This window comes from Varroa jacobsoni, unplaced genomic scaffold, assembly GCF_002532875.2.
Source record: "Varroa jacobsoni isolate VJ856 unplaced genomic scaffold, vjacob_1.0 scaffold_61, whole genome shotgun sequence".
Lineage (NCBI taxonomy): Eukaryota > Metazoa > Arthropoda > Arachnida > Mesostigmata > Varroidae > Varroa > Varroa jacobsoni.
In genome coordinates, this window is record NW_019212963.1 from 164834 (window position 1) to 185059 (window position 20226).

The 20226-nt window shown below is 39.8% G+C and overlaps 2 protein-coding genes across 14 annotated transcripts; one reads left to right on the forward strand and one right to left on the reverse strand.

Annotated features, from left to right (window-relative positions):
- Window positions 1-1581: 1581 nt before the first annotated feature.
- On the forward strand, window positions 1582-8068 carry LOC111261309 (uncharacterized). Of its 13 annotated transcripts, none has more exons than XM_022834703.2 (12): window positions 2024-2695; window positions 2949-3112; window positions 3798-3870; window positions 4195-4278; window positions 4490-4652; window positions 4861-4919; window positions 5267-5370; window positions 5684-5762; window positions 6126-6140; window positions 6647-6661; window positions 7196-7404; window positions 7777-8068. In XM_022834703.2, exons 3-12 carry the CDS (start codon window positions 3838-3840, stop codon window positions 7931-7933), a joined length of 918 nt encoding a protein of 305 aa, XP_022690438.1. In that variant the 5' UTR covers window positions 2024-2695; window positions 2949-3112; window positions 3798-3837; the 3' UTR covers window positions 7934-8068. The 13 variants fall into 13 exon arrangements, with proteins under 13 accessions (XP_022690481.1, XP_022690438.1, XP_022690464.1 ...); XM_022834729.2 differs by having other exon boundaries at window positions 2949-3107; XM_022834712.2 differs by having other exon boundaries at window positions 2949-3100.
- A 3649-nt stretch (window positions 8069-11717) lies between these two features.
- On the reverse strand, window positions 11718-16940 carry LOC111261375 (GILT-like protein 1). The gene is made up of 6 exons (XM_022834828.2): window positions 16415-16940; window positions 15211-15291; window positions 13421-13515; window positions 12792-12942; window positions 12159-12323; window positions 11718-11936 (listed from the first exon to the last, which is right to left on the reverse strand). Exons 1-6 carry the CDS (start codon window positions 16472-16474, stop codon window positions 11856-11858), a joined length of 633 nt encoding a protein of 210 aa, XP_022690563.1. The 5' UTR covers window positions 16475-16940; the 3' UTR covers window positions 11718-11855.
- Window positions 16941-20226: the final 3286 nt, after the last annotated feature.

The window sequence follows — 20226 nt, forward strand, 5'->3', positions numbered from 1 at the left end:
TTTGGTGATGGAACATTGCGGGGATATTGCTTGGCTAATTTTCGTGGTGCATAGAAATGACCGTGGAACGTTATTTTGGAAGCATAAAAATGTCTGTTGTGGCGGGCAACTTTAAAGTGTTTGGCTATTCAGGTCGTGAGAGTCGTTTTCTTAATGGTAATATAGTTTAATGCACATCAAATGGAGAAGTAAAACGATTCTTAATAAGTTTTGAATTATGCCATTTATAGACCCTGATATTGCTATTGATATATGACAGACATATTGATATTGACAGAGCTTTCATCGATGGGGATTATTAACGTACCACGAGGAAACAATAGACAAGATATTGACTTAACAGAGGACGTTAACGTTTGCGATGCACGGGCTTAGTGCATCCTTTTTTCTGATGACGCGTTAACTTCGAACATGCTGCTTAACCGATCGAACAAGTTCATTTAGCATCTACTTCTGTCAGTTTTGCAAGGACAGAATATGTTGAAGTAAATATGCCCACCGCAATAGGCGTATTGGCTAACTATCAATTTAATCTGAACGTATACAACTTTAAATATAAATTTAAACTAAACGCTGTGAACGGTTAACTTGTAATGAACCTAAAAAAATACAAATATGCAATTAGGAAAAAATTATTTGAAAATTCACTTAAATCTGTAAATTTAGTGTGGAACTTTTACTGCTGAAATTCTGACTGAAAATTGATGTTAAAATTCAACGAGTATAAAAAATCAGAAAATCAATTTACTTCAATTAAAAATTGCAGCATTAAAATTTACAATATGCATTTTTTTACACCTATGTTGACTTAACACATTGAAAACAAAAAGATATGAAAAAGGTCACAGGGTTAATTTAAAAAGGAAGAAAATAAAAAATCAATAAAACGAAAATATGTTCGCTGAGTTTTAGTTTCTCAATATCACGACCAGCGTTCCTTCACCCCTAATACGCGCAGATTCGTCGCTTGCCACACCATCTGACCGCCATAGTCACACAGACAGGTGCTTCTGTACAGCTCACATAACAAATAGGTTTTGTCTTTTTATTTACATCTGACTTCCAACCGTCACACCATCTTAAGGCCATTTAACCTTTCATCAGATCACTGCAACCTGCAAATACGTTTGAGACGACTGGCTTAACAACTTTTATGCCTTCTAATAGCATTACGATTAGCTTACATCTGCAACAATGACAGCAGTACCCATAACAACAACGACTGAGTGATGCTATGAGAAAGTCAGTGACACGGTTTCCTTATTACCTACCCTTTTGGCTCCTTTCTTTCTATTACTGGCTGCAGTAGGCCTGGGAAATGTAGTAGCGTCTGGCTCCGCCTCTTTATCATCCGATTACCCGGGCCCGCGAGTATCGAACAGCTGATCACAATGCTCGTCTCTTCTTTATTGCGGTGGCGCTAGTACCACTGCTTGGCCTTTGACTGCTATCGCTGACTTTCGTGTTTAGCGACATCGCCAATCTTTTCATTAGCAACACCCTCTTCGACCTCCCTCATGTTCTCTCCTCTGCCATCGGTTATCATGCCGTCTGCACATACCCGCTGTTTATGGCGAGAGAATCTGGCGTGCTCTGCCGGCTAAACGGGGTTTTTGTTTGGCTCTATAGGTCTTTGATTCCTGTTTGTAACTATCGAAGTGTTGTGCTCTGCTATCGATAGTAATAGGAACAGCTGCAGATCGAACGGGCGCCTCTTTGGACCTTGTATGTGGGGCCTGAGGTTAACTGCTGCTCAGCTGATTTTTGTTGCAGCTGCGCGCAATCTGTGCTTGTAGGAGCTACAGCGGCCGTCTAGTCGCCTTGTGCTGGTGCTGCGATGGGTGAATGGACGAGGAGGAAGGGTTGGTTGGGACATCTGTTCTGGTCCTTCTGCTAAAGCTCTTGTTGGATTGAAATGATGGAATGAATAGCAGGCAGCGCAGTGCTTAGAAGGATTGTCAATTTACTTTCGTGCAACTATTGGTCGGATTTACTGCTTGTAGAGAAAAGGTACGCTTTGAACTGGCGACAGTTGAAAACGAACGTATACGTACTACTCATACGAGTAACTGCGCGTCGGTTGACGTGTCCACTAACCAGAAATGTGGCAGCATGGTCGGCGATTGTAGCGGATGCGTCGTCGGTCATGCGCCTACAAGGTCCTGTTAGCTCGTTTAATACCACTAGCACTATGGTTCGTTGTTGACTTCGGTTCGCTTCAATGTGGCAGTTTGTTACTGGCGGAACTATTCCACTTGCCGGTTAGTTGTTGTGACACGCAAACGATGACGCTATCCTTTGTGTGGGTGACGGTTGTTATTTGAAAAGATTAATATCCAACTCGACCGCCAAATCAGACGACATTTCCAGTGCGAGTTCGCGTATGTGTGGTGCCCGTGTAACCGACGGAACATGAGATGAAAATAATGTGCGAATTCCGTAAAAGCTGTATTGGCCAATTTCAATTAAAAAACGTGTATCGAATCATACATGTTTGTCAAGACCCGATATGGTGGTAATGTGGAGGTCGATTTAAGAGGCTTTAATCTATTTTATGTCATCGAAGTTGTACGAACTCTATAGTGATCGGTGATATTGAAGAAGTTATCCATCAATTATTTTCGGCCAGGAAACAAGTTAGTCGCTCACGAATCCGTCGGCGCAAGGGCCTTACCCTAGCTGGACAACCGTGAAGGTAGGAATCTTGAAGCCTGAAGTAGACGAGCTTGAGAAACTGATATGATCGTGCCATAAATTTAAATTATTCACCTAGAAAATAATAAAAAGATCGAAAGCATCAGGTTGTGGAATATGTTTGATTTACCAAATAACATGTACAGTACGTAACGGCGCGCAGATGAATAAAATTTTCAGACTTAATGATTATAATTGTCGTCATCATCATCTTTAACCGAAACGATGCGTTTGTTCATTCGTGCGTGTTGCAGGAATTGTTCGATATAGCAACGTCACTTGAATAGTGGCTAGCGCAAGGACCTATTCTATTATGTGGTATTGCGTATCGCGTGTCCCGTCAAGTCAATGGTCTGAGTGCTTGAATTAAGCGCGGGCACAGATGGAAATGTTTGCACTGTAGCATGTACACTGTTAAGTACTTAAAAAAGAACAAAGATAAAAACGGGCGTAGATTTGCGATAATATTATTCCTAGTCAGGGTTCCACTAGCGCTGACGAATGATTTGTTCACAATACGTTTACAAAACTAAACCCATTGTCAAGTTAGTCCGAGTTATAAGTAAGCGAACGCTTCACAGTTCATCCTGAGAACAGAGCAAAATTTAATCATACCAGGAGTGAGATTTGATGCGTTTTTCGCCTTGTTTCAACGAAGTTCGTATTGGAAACTAGGTATCATTATATCAAATAATGGTTAATACAGTGCATGATCTTGTACTGCTATTGTTTAGATGCTAGAAAGATGTACACATCGTAAATGCTCACGTTGAAACTAATGGCCACTTTTTGCGCCAAAGCTCATGTGGATATAACCATATAAGCTTTGGCGCAAGTAATATAATCATATCGGTAAAACGAACCAGATGTGTTCATAATGGAAAGAGTTCATTTATTTTGTCCGTAATATTGCAATTTCAGTAACCATTGAAATAATTCTAATGGTATACGTTGTGAAAATCATAGAATCAGTTTCGTTTAAGTTGCCAACCAAACTATACGAGGCCGATAAATTTCTCAGTTATCCGATCTCAGTCCCAAGTGAATCCGTGCAGCTGCATGAGGATGACCCATCGATCCTAATTCTCCTTCAATTTTTTCAGCAAACAATCGGCTTCTGTGTTACTTACCTCATAAACCACGATGGAGCGAGTAGAGGTGCGGTTAAACCTTGAGGTTTGTATCGAACATCGTAAACGTTAATTTTACAATAATAATAGATAACGGATTGGATAAATATAAAAAATTCTTTTTCCATCTAAACGCTCCAAACAGGAATATGTTGGACGATGCCTTAAATGGCTTTCACGCAACTGAAAACCCAACCTAGAACAATAGTCAAAGTTTGGCAATGCTCTTGGAATTTCTTAATAAAAATATCAGTCCCAGAACAGCCGCATTTCATGTATTCTAACTTTTATTTAGATTCCTTTACATAGCAGTTTACATTGAAGTTAATAAACTTTGTTATATAACTATCATATTCCTATTACTTTGCAGGTTCCTCCCAATTCTCGGTTATATGAAGTTCGGCAATTAATTTCTTCTCGTTTTGAAAATGTGCATTGGCTTGATTTATGTGAGGTATGCTACATAAGTAGGTGAAGTACTTGTATAAGGAGGAATGCCTGCATCATTCAAATGAGTATATATATATGTAACGAGCCTGATATTTCAAATTTACAATAGCTATCGGGGACCTTGTTAGACACTAAACGCCTAATAAGTTTATGACCATATTTATATATTTTTGTTGACTATCGGTAACATGGGTCGAAATTTCGTTTCTGCGCAGGATGATCACCTAGTTGCAGAAGATCGGCGACCTTTGATCGCTTCGGTGTCTCGAGTGAGCTCTGATTTGGCCTGTGACTTCATAGAAGACGAGACCTTTCCAGACTGGAGCGTGGTTGAACCTTCCGTGGATATTGAAAAAGGCTGGAGAGTACGGAACTCGGGTAAAATTACTTAATGCCTGTGTGATTTCCCAAAATCATTCAACTTATTAATTGTGGTGCAGCTATTTCAAGCAGTGATTTCCTCCTCGAATCAGAAAAAAGCGATCATTAGTTATATATATATATATATATATATATTTATCTATAATTGTCTTTAAACATACGATCTTTCATTATAACGATGTACTTAATACCATTTTGCATGCAGGAACACGTGACTGGCCTGAAGGAACTTGTCTACGACAATGCTGGGGCGAATTAGGAATGGTAAGAGAATTGATCGAAGCATACATTCGATCGGTACATTCTATTTAGCTTCCTCTACGAAAGCTTTTAGGGGATTGTTATTGCTAGAGAAACTTTCTTCTAAAAAAGACAGGATATATAATAACAATTCAAATTAAGGTAATGCACTGGGTCAGGAATGTGAGTTCCTGACCCAACTGCAAGAGTATGCAAAAGCATAACGAAAGCCGACTATACGAGATCGTTCGGTGTAAAATTTGTAGGTTGCCTTTATATATGAGCACCATTTACTGTCGTGATTACTCTAGACGTCATACGGATTGTATATTTTGTGTACCAAGGTATATTGTATTGTTGCTGTATTCTAGTCACACACGGCGTTGGTCCCAAGGCTTAAGGTGAATGAAGAAGGCGTTATCCGGGTACCCATCTCTCTGCCAGCCCATAACGGTCATTACCAAGTACATTTTCGGTGTGTAGCCAATAAAATGGACATTGCACGGTCCAATAACAAGAGAACTATTGGTAATTACCTAAAATCCAAACGCTAATTTCACACGTTGGAGCACAATTAGATGAGATTTATACACCAGCTTTATTGGCCCTATGGAATAGAAAACATTTTTTTCAAGCTAGCCTAACAAGCTTTTGCTTTTTTCCTATATTATCCATTAAATAAAAATATGACGCGGAAGCACTTTATGGTCCATGTAACACTGAATTGTAAAGCAAATCTTATATTAATCGTATTAGAAGACACGGCTTGTACTTTTTATTCGTTCCAGATTATTTCACCCGGATCATGGTTACTTTGGGCACAAACTATGGTGCAATGTCATAGTCCGCGAAGACAGCTCCGTCCAGGTTAGAAAAATAACTTACGACAAGTAACTAAGATCTATTTATGCTGAAGAAGAATGATCGATTTACATCGCTCTATCGACAATTACTGCATAGGTGTCCATATATCAATCATATGCTAATTTTATGGCATGTTTTTCAATTACTATCGGAAAGTAGAACACAATATACACATGACTGATATATGGAAAAGTTTTGCAAAAAGTTGGCGCTTCGATAACGTTGTAGGCATAGGATGTGCTTATACAACAGAGTTTTCTAGATCTATTTAAAAAAACAACTTGCACATAACACCTATGTCATAGGCTCTGTTTTTCTATTTGTTACTTATACGATATCAATCTTTATTTACGGCCTTCGATGCAGGAAATCTCAAGCGACGTGAGTGCCTATTAAATAAGACTTATATTGTTGTTTAGCTTTGTTGAGTTCTACATCCAGTTGAATGAATACAGTCAACTAGCAGCTATTCGAGGAAGAAATTGAAGGAAATTAGGGCAGTTCACCAATCGCGAAGTGTCTATATTGTTATAGATGAATCTAAATTATTTTTAGTGTTTTGAACGGCTTAGTAGAACGGCTTAGAAGTCTTAGTAAGAAAATTATGTATGTGTTCTATAGAAACATGCATTTTGTGAGCCGGATTGGTAAAAGTAATTAGAACCAGTTAAACCTAAATGGAATTCTAATAATTATCGCTATGTGGACATATCAGTAGCTGAAGTCGTCAAGAATTGGGAAGCCTGAATATTGCATAGCTTGATATATGTTTTTGAGGATTCCGTATATATTGCCTCATCTATAGTAATGCTATGAACAATGTAATAACTAAGTTATCTTTTCTTCCAAATTCTCGATTTTTTTACCGCTACAACACCACCGGTCAGGATATCTCAAGTGATGTGAGTGATTTTCATCCATGTGCTTTTCATCGGATTTTGTGTTGAAATCGCTTGAGAATTAATCCAACTAGTGTTATTACCATCTGAAAGCCAGAATTGAACTTGTTGAATAATATGTAATAACCATTCAAGAGCAAACTGCCAGACATGAAACGCTGTTTGCGAGGCACATACTTGCATTTTGCTTAAAGCCAATACCGAACGAAAGTGGGCACCCAACAAATATGTGCCTAGCGTTAATAAAGAAAAGAAATTCTCACAGACTTGAGTCTAAAAATTCTAAATAAAAGAAGCTGTACTGTTCTTTGGTATATAAACTAGACGTCTTGAAAAGACAGATAGATGCCGAACTGTATTGCCGGACATATTATAAAAAAAAAAACGTTATAATTCTCGTCCAATATTTGAAATGTGGCCCCTTAAAAGTGTCCGTTGACTGGTTTTACACCGTCTCTTATGCGCATATGGAAATGCTTGTTTGGGGCTTACTGTATAGTAATGTTTGTTAATACACTTCTGTGTACATCATTCAAGGTGCTTGATGAACTGGAGGTAGAGTTGCCTGCGTGTTTCGACCTCGAAACAACGCCCCCGTCAAGTCCAGCTGTTCAGCGAGCAGCTCAGAGCAGAACTTGTGCGGGAGGTGACTTCGGAAAAGAAGGAGCATCTTCACGCATGACACAAGGACCATCGATGGCCACTGCCATGCACTTTCGGCACAAACCGCGACAGCAACAATATCGGTTCGTAACTAACATGGAGTAACCTTATTCTGACATATGCAACCCTGGCTATACAAGCGAGACGTGCTTGGATCATATTAATTCTATTGATTGCCTCCCCTCTCTAAATACGAGCAATGACATTTTTTTTTTCAAAATACGCAGTGTACACAATATGCAATAATGTTACCTTTGTTTTAGCGCTGAAAGCAAGTAATGCACAGGACAGGCGTTTGGGACTATTGTTTGAAGTTGTTTGAAGCAAATTGCTTGTTCCTTTTATGATACTAGACTCTTGGCAGTATTCACAGGTTACGTAAACGTTAAACCGTTTTTTTTATTATGTGTGCTTTACCTAACCATATTCCTAGTAACCTTTTCTGTTTATTATAGCTTAGAGGCGGAGGCTCTTCCAGAGGCATTGTTAACGGGAGCGTTAAGCGCCTGTTCATCGATCTATAACGCGGCTCGCACTTTAATCGAACCCAGAAAAAAGGACGGGTATTTACGCAGAGGAATGCATTCTCCTAGCCCAGATAGCGACCGGTAACAGGTGCTTGATAATCAAACGTTATATATCATACACATATATGCAATGCACGTAACCATGCAAATATTTTCTGATGGCACTGGCCAGACCTGTAAGCAAATAAAGCTGTTGGCAAAGAAAAAAGTTTTCCAGTGATTATTTATTGTATTTCCTTTCAATGCTTTTAAGGAATACATATATTTTACAGTTCTGGGCAAATAGCTTTAACGTTTATGATATGTTCGAGCATTTTTCGCTCGTGTATCATCCCTAATTGGGTATCATGGTCTAAGTTAGAATTTATTGAGGCGTTTATTTCATTATATCTTGCTTGTGCTTAAAGGCGCATAGTTCTGTTTAGCTTGACGGGCTTCTTCTTGACGTGAGCGATCATCAGTTGAGTATGCAAGAGCCTACTAATGCGGATAAAATGCTCAAGAAAGGTTGCTTGCAATAGTTAAGAAATTAGAAGTAACAATAATATTATGGTAGCACACTGCGTGTATCCCAAAAAAACTAGCAAAACAATTCAGTGTATTGTCGAAAAGCAGAACAGCCTTTTTTTTAAATATTAATTGTGAAAGTAGTAAGTAAATTTATTTAATCGTCAGTTTCTCTAGCTTTCAAATATATACCCAATATTTTCGCGTGAGATAATTGGCCATTCACTGCACTGGCTTATTTGTACCCTATGTGTGAGAATATGGAAACTGCAGTTAGCATACCGGATATATTTTCATGTTACAGTCACGCTGTTGTCGATATACTGTTTAAACTCTCTTACTAGGGAACGAGTTTATATTTTTTTTTGCTAGATTTTTTTGGGGGCTTGTTCGGCTTACAGTACGCATGGGCATGCTGTGGTTGTTTCAGTAGTTTCATTAAGGTTATGTTGATCTGTAACGTTGGCTAACGTTAATCTGAAATTTACTTGCATTCCATCCATTGTGCAGGGCTACTTTGAATGTAAATTTTTGGAGTAGCAACGGCATACGGCGGGAGTGAAATTTCTGCTGCTTGACACGGATATAAGCATCTAGGCGGACAGATAGAAGCGTAGACTGACATTTGCCTAAGGGAGGAAGGCCGTATCTTTTTTTGATGCTGTTCCTTTGTGATTCTAAAATTGAGTTGACCTGTTCCTAATACTACAGTTTTAAAGATGTCTAATAGGCGGCGCAGATGAAGCATAGCAGTTCGCGCTTGCTGTGCCTCAGCCCTCAAAGAAAGAGACCTATACTAACGCATGTTGCTAACTACAATATTCCTAAAACATACAATAAAGGAGTAAACAACGACAACGTTTGCAGTAGTGTTAAAATTATATTAGAATGTTTCATCAAATTACGGCTGACAGGGTAGACAAAACCATCGAAGCTGATAGCGCCTGCACACACTCATCAAGTACTTAAAAGAAAGAAGGAAAATGAAGTGAGAAGAAAGCGCTTTAATTAAGCGAACAAAAATAGACATATATAGAAAAAGATATTTAATTGTCGCTGATAAATAACTATTGACCAGGGTACAAGCAGCGGTTCTAAGCATTCAATTCGCTCGAAGTTCGCTTTTCAAGGTCCTTTATAAAGCGTATCGTTCGTATTGCCGGTTCGTCTCATTAAAATATATATAAGGTTGAGGTGGAACGTCAGGTTCACGAAATATTCGCTTTATTCTAGAATACATTTTTCCTACTTAAACAATATCGAACGACTTAAATTATTAACCTCAAGTAAATGAATATGGAACGTTTTATTGCGTATCCTGTATATGGGTCTAAAATTGCTATGAGTTTTTCTTTTGAATAACGTAGATGCCGCAAAAGGATTACTGAATGTTTTATATGAATTGACATGTACCCCCAGAATTCAGTAATTAAAGGGTGACCATGTCGAAGCCTCTGGCATCTGTTCTGCATTTTGATGTAAGTATCAATGGGCGTTGATATGGGTTTAGTCGAAATTTGGTAAAATATGTATCCATATAGCAAAGGTGATGAACAGATTCGCATATTTTCAAGCTCTTCGAAGACGGTTTTAGCATTGTTGAGAGTGATTCTCTAATGAGAACGTGAATAAATTGTATCATAATAAAGTAAACTTCCGAAAACGATCTTCCTGCTCCATCAGCGTATTGTAATGGTGTTACGTTGCTATTAACTTGAAAAGACGCCTCAGAAGTAGATGTTCTTGTGGGAAAAAGTGCATCGTTAACATTTTCTGTACTACCATATTGTGAAAGTCAAAGCGCTGCTGAATCATCTCGCAACCTGTCTTGAGTATCGTAATAATGGTACCGCTGGAAGGACTGCTTAAAAAAGTTCGCCACATTTAAAAAAGCATCCGGTGCCTAGAGGATGTCCCCCTTCCGCCTGTCACCGACGGTCTGAGTTTGATGAAGGCACTTCGAGCTTGGGTGCCTCATCAACTCTCTAAAAGTTAACAAGAATCGACGGCTTAACTTCAAAACTTCGCTCAACGTCCGTCATGTGGCCACCATGACAGATTTTTCACGGAATTACGATGAGAAGTGGTGTATGTATGTAATCATAAATTAGAGATCGAAATGGGTGGCCCCAAGATAGAAACCAAGGCCCAGGGTCCAACCGGATATCTATTCAAAAAGGATCATGCTTTGCACTTGGTGGGGCTACGGGGGCTAATTGACTGGAAATTGCTTCCTACGAATTAAACAGTTGATCACCACGTTTATTTGGCTTACTTGGGTCGAATTAATGAAGCTAGTCAGGAGAATAGACTCGACAAACGAAGAGAGGTCATCCTGCACTATAGCAACGCGAGGCCACGGTTACATGGTCAAAACTGCCCACCTGGATTTCGAATGAGAGATTTTGTAGCACCTTTTATATTCTTTGAATCCTGCACTGGTGATTGTCACCTCTTCTATTTATAGGGTTGTTATATTCGTGGTTTTAACCTCAACACGGGCGAGAATCCGAAACATAGTTCAAGAACTTCTTTGAGACGAAACCTGCTACCTTCTGCCGAGACGGCATACATTGTTTCTTGAAAAGGTGGGTGAAAATCGCCAACAACAACAAACAATGACGGGGAAAATATAACATAGTAGCTTATTATTATATGTTGCTTATGGTTACATATATAAATAAAAAAATATGGTACTTTCAGTTCAGGAAAAAAACTTCCTTCCCAGGCTAATATATACCTATACTTCTTATAGACCCTATTCTTAAGTACACATTTAAAGTCTATACGTGTCTAGCCTAACTGTGACAGTATATGAGTTACTAATTGGTAAAGTGGAGCCCAATAAGTCAGGTTTTAATAGAACTGCCATGCGATTCGTATATCTTGAAATATGTCTTTTTGTTTCCCATGTTGATTTTTTGCTTGATATTTCGTAAAGGATTTGGAAGTTGTATGAGGGTAGTCTTTTGCTGAGCTAATTTTTTTTAACAGAACGATTACCCCTTCATTTGCCTGCACCAAAGTTTGTCATAGTGTACAGCATTATTAAGCATGAACTGGTACCTGATCTATTGCCTGATTAGGTAGGATCTAATGCAATGTAATTTCCCTTACCAACACACTTTAAACAAGTTGGTAAAATAAAATTGCAATGGTACCACAAATATTACATAATACCAGTGTTCAACTTAAAGTGCTTGTTAATAAAATGAACATCATTTATGAAAATAGAGCCATTTATCGGAAATGGCCTTACCAACACGCCGCTCTACTTATTGCCTTTCTTGTGATAGATAGGCAAGATTCATATTTTCATTCATTCAAGCTTCGGGTGCAGTTATTACAGTAAAAATCCAGTGTTTATTATAAATGTCCGCTTTATTAAAAAAATATGTCGTATTAGCATTCCGTGGGCTTATACTGACTTATATAAAGCATAAATGCCTAAAACTCTTTCTAAGGAATATACAACACATGCTAGCTTTCTTCACAAAGCACTAACACTGGGCAGGTCTGTCGACGGCAACACGACAGATCGTTCCTTGAAGATCATTCACTGATTCTTGAACATAGGCTTTCTGCAACAAGAACCGCAGGTGATGACTTCTAAATTTGAAGCTATGTTTGACGGCAGTAGCGGGCGTAAAATTCGTAACGTTAATTACGAACCGAGGCTAAACAGATAAGTTATTCGAAAAGTAATATTAAAGCATTTTAAAAATAATCTGTGGTCAGAAGAAACAGTACTGGAACAAGAAGAGGAACTGATTAGTAAAAAAATTTAATCGATTACTATTCACCTCGTCAATAAAGGTACTGGGGATAAATTTGAATCGACTCCTGCCCGGGAAAAGTCGCGCAGCTGCTGCTGTGGTCTCGTCTCCCATTTGGCGGAGTAAGTGGGGCCCCTCGATGGCCGCGCATTCCCGCAGCATCGCTGCCGAGAATTTCTGAAGGGTTGCGCACTGAAAACATAGTCACAATGCCCGTAATTGAGTAGCCTTACTGGCAAGGGAAAGAAAGCTGTTCGATGTAAAATCAAGCGTATATTTTACCACATGATTCTTAATTATTGTGTAAGTCGTTGAGAACTATTTAACATAAGTGCATGAGATGCATATGCATGAATAATTATGATAGAACTTCTTTGAGGCATTTGTTTATGGACCGTATAGAAAGTTGAAGATCGTTGCTTTTTGCTAGTGATCTCTATCCAAGGCTTTTTTTTATAATTGATTAGCATTTAAATAACTCAGTTGGAATATTTTTTCCGTTATAACGTTTTCTTTTTTGCTATAAAAATGCGTTATTTTATTGTAGTCATGGCTTGTCGATGTAAAAAAGATGTGGCTACTATAGTCAGATAGGGCAAAATGGAGTAATGGGAATTATCTTGCCATTATCTTTATGGATCGCTCTCCAACGTTACTTACCTTGTCAACGAAATCAAGAACGCGAACGCCATGGCGCATGGTGCAAGCTGCAAAGCGGACAACGTTTTCAGGTAAATTTGCGTAATGTTTTGCTGCGCAACCATGGAGCATGTTTCCTTCACATTCTTTAGGTCCATGTTGACACCGAAAACTGGAATAGGTATATGAAGTTAGAAGAAGCTTACTCGTATGGCGAAATCAGGCCATGTTGGGCTTACACTCACGTGCATCGCAAAGCGCCTAGTTTCGTTCGGCAAAGTTATAGAATCGACGTTTGTTATCTAAATTCAGTAATAATAATAATAGACTTAGTTGGTATTTCAAGAGTTTTCGAGATAATAGGTGAAGCAGGATTTAGTCTTAAATTAGATCTTTTCGACTCAGAGTAAGTTGTGTCTGTTAAGATAGGCAAGGAATAGTTAGCCATGCTTCTATAACAATCAATGGAAACCACTGTAATGTGAATTCACAACAATACTGTAACAGTTTAGATTAATTATGCTTTTTTTTTTTTATGATAAGATAAGAGCCCTCAGAAATGGAATATTCAAAAAAATATGTATGTTTATAAGTAATATCGTGCAGTTCTCAAAAAAATTGATCGTAATCATTTTTGTATGCATACTAACCTCAGCTCGCCATTATTATCTCGGTAATCGGCGAATCCATATGGGACCAACTTGAATAGCACCGATGACTTGAAGAGATCAAGTGCGGGAATAACCTATATGGTGTGTCATCATTGGGGACATTGGATTCATGATTTACTATTCATTGCATGGTCTTAATGGAGGCTGAGTTTTGTGCGTCATAAGATGTGCTTATTATCTGTGCTTAAGCAGCTGTTAATATGTTTCTAATGTGACGGTTATACACCAAAGAAATAATTAAGATATATTATAATCGGCTAATTGCTATACACTAAATAATAACTATTTTAGATAACAAGTTGCAACAATTATACAGAGAATATATCCAGTATGCTCTAACTAAGGGACTTTATTCTTGACTCGTTTGGCTCATCTGGAAGTGTCGTTCATTATTTAACAGTCCTGGGATTCCCTGTCTCGAAGTTTTCTTGTACAATAAGTTTTGCAATGTTCATAAGCCAGAGTGCTGACTTTTATGGCTTTTGCGGCTCGAAAGGCAGCTTTAAGTTGGCAAAAAGTCGAAATAGCTGCAAAATATTGTATCTGGCTTTTTTTTTTAATGTTTATTATATCACCATGGATTAGGAAGAAGATAGTTGTTGTAGATAAGGGGTCAGAATAGGCCAGAGTGCGAATTTTTAATTACTTTTGGGCTTTTGTCAGAACATGACTACTGTATGGATTGCTCATATTGTTATAATGCCAAAAATTTGCGTAACGCTACCATTGAAAACAAGCAATATCACAAGAAAAAACTTATACCAGTATACGTATATATACGTATACCAGTATCGTCTGAGAATACACGTATACAGAAATGAGCTCCCTACGATCGATTCATTTTGAAACAAATATTAATCGAAGCGAACTATGTTATTAGTCCAAGTAGCCGGTAGTAGACGGTAGGACTATATGGGCCTGCTGTGTGGTATGAGGCCGGTTCACAAGTGACCCCGGTGCTGACATAAACACAAGCTGCATTTTGTTTGGGAAAAGAGAGCAACAGTATCAATTACGCACCACTTTTTACGCCTAAGTTAATCAGACTGAAGCTAGTATAACTCTCGTGGTTATGCGTGATTCTAATATAAACTATTCTTCATGGTAGGTTCTAGCTTAAATGCGGTGCATATGTCTACACGATTGTTTTGTCTCAACAGTGCTCTGCATCAATAAAACCGTCAAGAATTCTTTTAAACAAACGACGGTATACGGCACGTTGTTAGTAAGAGCGATGTATGGCAAGGAGACGGGAAACTACGATGTTTCAAATATATATAGGTATATATTACTGAGATATACTATAAGGCCACTTACGTTTTCAATTTCTTTAGAACATTAGCGTTGACGGCATCCGTTTTTATATATGCTTGCAATGCATATATAGCCCCAGAATGATCATGCAATCTAACTCAATATTTTCATGAAAAGTAACTTGTCTTCAATTTACTTTTACAAACCTAGTTCCGGGACAGATCAATTGGATAGCTTATTTTGCTTGTTTATCGTTCAACAAAGTTCGCTGAAGAGAATACTGAGAGAGATGTCCCATAGAGCCGCATCTTTTGGTCAACATTGTATCAAGTGTAACATGAATCGCAATGAAGCTCTGATCCGTGTGCATCTGGAAAACTTCGAAAATCTGATAGTATACGCTCTTTTGCTAGAAAAAGGGCGCATTGGCCATATCGTCCTATGTACCCTACTTTGAATTACGCTCTCAAGAAGCGTTGCTAGCGAATTGCACATCTACCTACGTATGGACGTACCTGGTTGACAAATAACTTCTGACTATCTGGGCAGTGAGTCTCGTAATAGATAGTCACGTTGGTCACGGCACTGATACCATCCTGAAATCAGGAGGACACGATAAAATAGCTCGCTTTTCGTATAGCAGCATTTTGAGGAAGAATGGTATATCGTGTTGTTTGTATTCACTGAAAAGCTACTTATTTCTACGCATTGCCTAGCAATTGCAGCCATTACGCTAGCTACATATACGCAGGTGCTGAATGTTAACGAGGAACACATACATCATAATATCGAGTACTTGATGCGTTATACCGATCAGTCGCCTGAGGTAACCACTAAGCAAAATTACGCCTGCGGCGCTGTAAAGTATCCTTGCTACACAAAGGTTGTGTACCGACGTTCTGCTCGATCACCTTACCGCTGTAGCAAGCAAGATTTACATGTGAACAAGGCTTAAGAAAGTATATGACACAATTCTGTAACATGGCTTTCAAAGAAGGAAACCTTCTAAAACGTTTTGTCGTGGCATAAGCTGAAATTTGATTGAAGGGTCAACACGTTTTTCGACTGAGGTAATCGTCGACTATAGCTGATTCAGTTGCAGAAACGCTGCAAGCATGCAGGTGTTGCTTTCCTTCGGCGATCGTGATATCTTAGAAATAAGTAGCCCATAAAATACCGTGGCCCAATATTCTCTGAATCGAATTCCAATATTCACGTGTCGACAAATACTAGTGAAGTTGAGCTAGTGATTTTTGGTAGATTCGTCTTGAAAACAGTCAGGCTCTAAAGAGGAACTAGCGTTACTTCAACTTGAGCTCTGTGGGCCTTATTGCGAGGTCAAGGTGGATTAAAACAATGAGGAACGATTGCTATGTCGACATCTTGAATTAATCGAATAGCAACGAACATCACGATTAATAATCGATGGCCATCATCAATTAATCATTTTTGTCGAATCACACAAACGTCTGTTTGTAACAGCTATCGGCATAAGTAAAGCGACTGAGAGCGAACGATAAATGGAACTTAATACGTGAATGAACCCATTTCATAACCAACCATTTCTCTAATTGTTTGTTTCGTAAACGAAAGCTGGATATTTTCAAGCAACGTAACACTTCGGCCAGATGTATTTGACGACAGAGAGAAATACTAAAAAAACAAACACCTGAATATACCGAGTGTTTGAAGTTAAAAAGTTCAATAATTTAAACGTACCGTTAGCATCAGCAAGCAGAACGCCACCAGCAGAGTTGCATCGCTCCTTACTGAAAGCATTTCACCAGTTCTTGCTGTTCCTTCGATAACCTCAATAATTCCAAAGAGCTGTTTAGCAGTGGCACCATTTAGGATTTTGCGAGTTGAGGAAAAGCGCGTCTTTGACGTTGCATGCGACAGATTTGTATCAATGTTTTCGCTGCACGATCGGGTGCAACGGCCAGCAGCGACAGTGGAAGTTCACCAGTGAAACGTCATCGGTCCGCCAGCAGTTCGCTTTAGACCGTCAATGAAACTATCGCCAATGCCCGGCTTAAGCTCGGTACCATCTTTGTCCTGCTTAAATAGCCACATGCAGCTGATGGTTCGATTCGATTACGGTGCTCGATTGCCGATGGTGAGAGAGGGCCGCGATGATGACAACCGAACAGCACTCCGCGTCGGGACTCCGCAGCGGTTTTGAAGCACCGGTCTTGACCCGACGCTACTAAGCAACAGTCGATGGCTGTGCAGGTGTACGTACGTGAGCGACGTCAGCTAGAAATCAGATAAGAACGCATTTTATAGCAACTAGAATAACAGAGCATTCGACGACAACAACAACACGAGGTAGATATCAACATGAAACAAATGTGCTTTGCAAAGTCGCAGCAAGGGGTACCTTCTCTCAATGCTAGACAACAGCCTGCTGTTGTTGTGCCAAGTGGGGTTGGAAAGCAGTTGCCTTGTTTAAAGCAGAGCTAAGTTTGTATAGTGATGGTTGTCACGGGTTAAATGTTTTTTGTTAAAAACTGGCCTTGCACCAACAAACCCTCTCTGAAAATTTCCACCGAAAATCGTGCCATGGCAAAACAACCGTTCGACATTCTGTCGGAATAAGCTCAAGACTGCGCAAACACACAATTCAAAAACGCGTTGTTTATATAGATTTGATCGAAGTGCTGCCTTGAACCTGAGACTAGAAAACCCTGCTTAGGCTAATAAATTCTTAGACTTCTTAATAAATTCTAAAGAGACTCCAAATGATTATTTCTTTGAGCGGTTGTAGATGTGGTACCCTAGCAACTATTGGACGCTTTAGAAAAATCGACAAAAACAATAATCATTGCCTAGGAAGACAAGGTGTTTGGAGTTGCGATGTTTCTGCTGACGGTGTTGTTTTAATAGAAAGAATATAAAATAGAAAAAAATATAATGCTATAATTAGTCAACGTTATGCTTGATATCTGCTTAGCGACAAGAACGTCATGCGACCAGCTGTATATCACCGACTGAGAAGCGTCGTCCAGATTCTGACCCTTAATACTATTAGGTACCCCTTCGACAATAAACCGTAGACAGGAATAAATTTAGCGATAGGTTTAGACTAGACGAGCGCCCTATTCAGTATTATCTACTGCATTATCTAAAATCACCTATTGTGTACAAATATGTTTAAGTGTAGATAAATATGTTTGAGAAGTATGTTCGAATCTGCCAGAAGTCTGGAACGTTCAGGCTTTTGGCAGGTTCGGACTTTTAGGCAAGAGTTCGGCTTAGCCAGAAAAAAGGCCGCACTAAAATTTTCTGCAAAGCAGGTCTCATATACGTTTCTACAGCATATTAAAGAGAAACTCATGACGCCGAGAGAAATTACAGAGGCAGGGAAAGGGGGAAAATATTTCTTAGTAACTATTGACTTTATGTTGGTTTAATTATCATGGACTTTTATGACTACAGTGAATCTCATTACGTGTATATATCTTTTGCCCTATACATAAATATCGTCAGGAAATATCCATAAAAAATCAATTTCACTGGGTTAATAGTTAGGTAATGTATGTTTAGTTTCTAATAACAGTTAGTGATTGGCATCCGCTCTTTGTCAGCCTATTACTTCCAATGCTATGTTTTTCTCGTATGCACCAATAGCAAAACTCATATACATGCGTTCATGCGCATAAGGTCATGTATATAGCACAATCCACGAGTTAGGTTTTGCGGAATGGAGATGCAAACATAATTCGGTAACTATAATTACATAGTTAGCATTATTATTACATAACGTTAGGTGTTGAAGTTGGTGTTTATATAAGCAGTGGATATGATGTTGTAATGTCTGTTTCGCTTTATGGTGCGGGCTTCCTCTCTTGTTTTTCGCGATGTATACCATTCCTCGAACCTGAAAAACCAGGCGATTAGCAGCTTTCACCCGTACAACCATCTGCTATTTCCCCTTGACGCATCGCATGGCCCCTGATAGTCCTGACTGTCTTGCGCGCTTGGTTACTGCGTCAGCGGTCATCGTCGTTTTGCTCTGACATCTCGCCATCTCGTTTTCTTCTACAAGTTCTTTATTTTGTTGCGTCACTGACCCGTTCGTTATACCTTTTTTATCTGCCTAAGACAGCAGCGTATGCGAACGCGTTGAACTCATTGACACAGACAGACAGAGAGTCTCCCGAACCCCCACACCGTGCTATCTGATTTCTACGCGGCTGAGCCATGGTCAACGGTGGACGCGAAGGGCTCAGGGGGAGGGAGTGGAGTGCGATCAGGGGAAGTAGAAATGGCACTGGCTTTGGAGGCTCTATCACTACGATGAGACCATCACCAATAGTAGGCCATAGGGAAAGGGGAATTTGCGCGAGTTCGCGCATGCGCAAGATGGCGCGCTGGAGTCAACTGACGACCCCCTCCCCCCTCCCCCCGTGTGAAAGAGCTCTACTGTCTGAGGTACTGCGATCAGCTTACTAGCCTACTGCTGAGTGAGTCTACGTATGTCGTGTAGCAGCACCCCTGTAGAATCCGTTAGAGAGAAGCGGATCCATTGGAGAACTGCTGTGTTACCGTTACGGAAGTAGCCGCCTTGCCGTGACGAAAAACAAACTAACCTATTTGACGATCTCAGCGAAGCCACGACGTTACGGTGAATCGCAAATTGCGGCTTGGTTTAGGTCACGCCAACGAGGAGAGTCAATCAGTTCGTCGTTGGTTGATAACCAAAGGGTAGACGGTGTTAGTCATGAATGGTAAAAGCTGGTAGGAAGCTGCAAGCGAGATATGGTTGGTCCGCATTCGAGCCCTGTACCGACCTATGCCTGCATGCGGATGGTGTGCCTAAGATCCGGTTGACGTCGAATTCCTGACGGAGTGGCAAATCTGCCAATTAAAGGGAAACACCAGTGCTAATCACTGTAGTGTGGGCAGCCACTCAGTCTGCCAGTAGCTGGCGAGGTTTACTTAGAGCTGTTCTTCTTGCATCCCTACTAGTCGGTCATGCGGGTCTCGACCGAACAGAGCGCAGTAATTAAATACTTATAGGCAACAGAGCAGTACAGAGCGGGTGTCGTCGCATTAACGTAAGCCTGTTCTACAAAGAAACTAACCATTATAAGTGTCAAACCCGATGACACCATCATTTAGGGTTTGGCTGAAGCAAAACGACGTCTAGATGCCGTAACGTACGCAGTCCCTTTACGTACTTCAAAAGGTGCTTGTAGTGCAAAACCAGTGGGAGAATATAGCAGTGGTGTTTCAACGGGATTTGCCTTGACAGTGTATGCTAGACAGGCGAGCGGACTTTTAGACGACAACGTTTAAGACTCAACGAGATAGCAAGCGGACTATTTTCTTTCTGTTGTTATCGGTGCCAAACGAAAACAAGGATGGACCTGCCCAAAAAGGTGCGTCTGGGTGAGGGCCTAACAGGACATGGGCTACCTACTTAGCCCATTGATTCCTTTATTTGTCCGCGCATCGCTTAGTATCCATCATCGATGATCCGATATCTGTTAGTAGCAGTTGCGGGAGAAGTTATCATCATTAGATCA

What these genes read in the sequence shown, in the direction of transcription:
- LOC111261309 (XM_022834746.2), top strand. Translation starts at nt 3,838, where the DNA reads ATGGAGCGAGTAGAGGTGCGGTTAAACCTTGAG. An exon ending in ATTGGCTTGATTTATGTGAG is followed by an intron (nt 4,279 to 4,489) that starts GTATGCTACATA and finishes GTTTCTGCGCAG; the next exon opens with GATGATCACCTAGTTGCAGA. An exon ending in GCTGGGGCGAATTAGGAATG is followed by an intron (nt 4,920 to 5,266) that starts GTAAGAGAATTG and finishes GCTGTATTCTAG; the next exon opens with TCACACACGGCGTTGGTCCC.
- LOC111261375 (XM_022834828.2), bottom strand. Translation starts at nt 16,474, where the DNA reads ATGCTTTCAGTAAGGAGCGATGCAACTCTGCTGGTGGCGTTCTGCTTG. An exon ending in AGAAGTTATTTGTCAACCAG is followed by an intron (nt 13,516 to 15,210) that starts GTACGTCCATAC and finishes CACACCATATAG; the next exon opens with GTTATTCCCGCACTTGATCT. An exon ending in GATAATAATGGCGAGCTGAG is followed by an intron (nt 12,943 to 13,420) that starts GTTAGTATGCAT and finishes TACCTATTCCAG; the next exon opens with TTTTCGGTGTCAACATGGAC.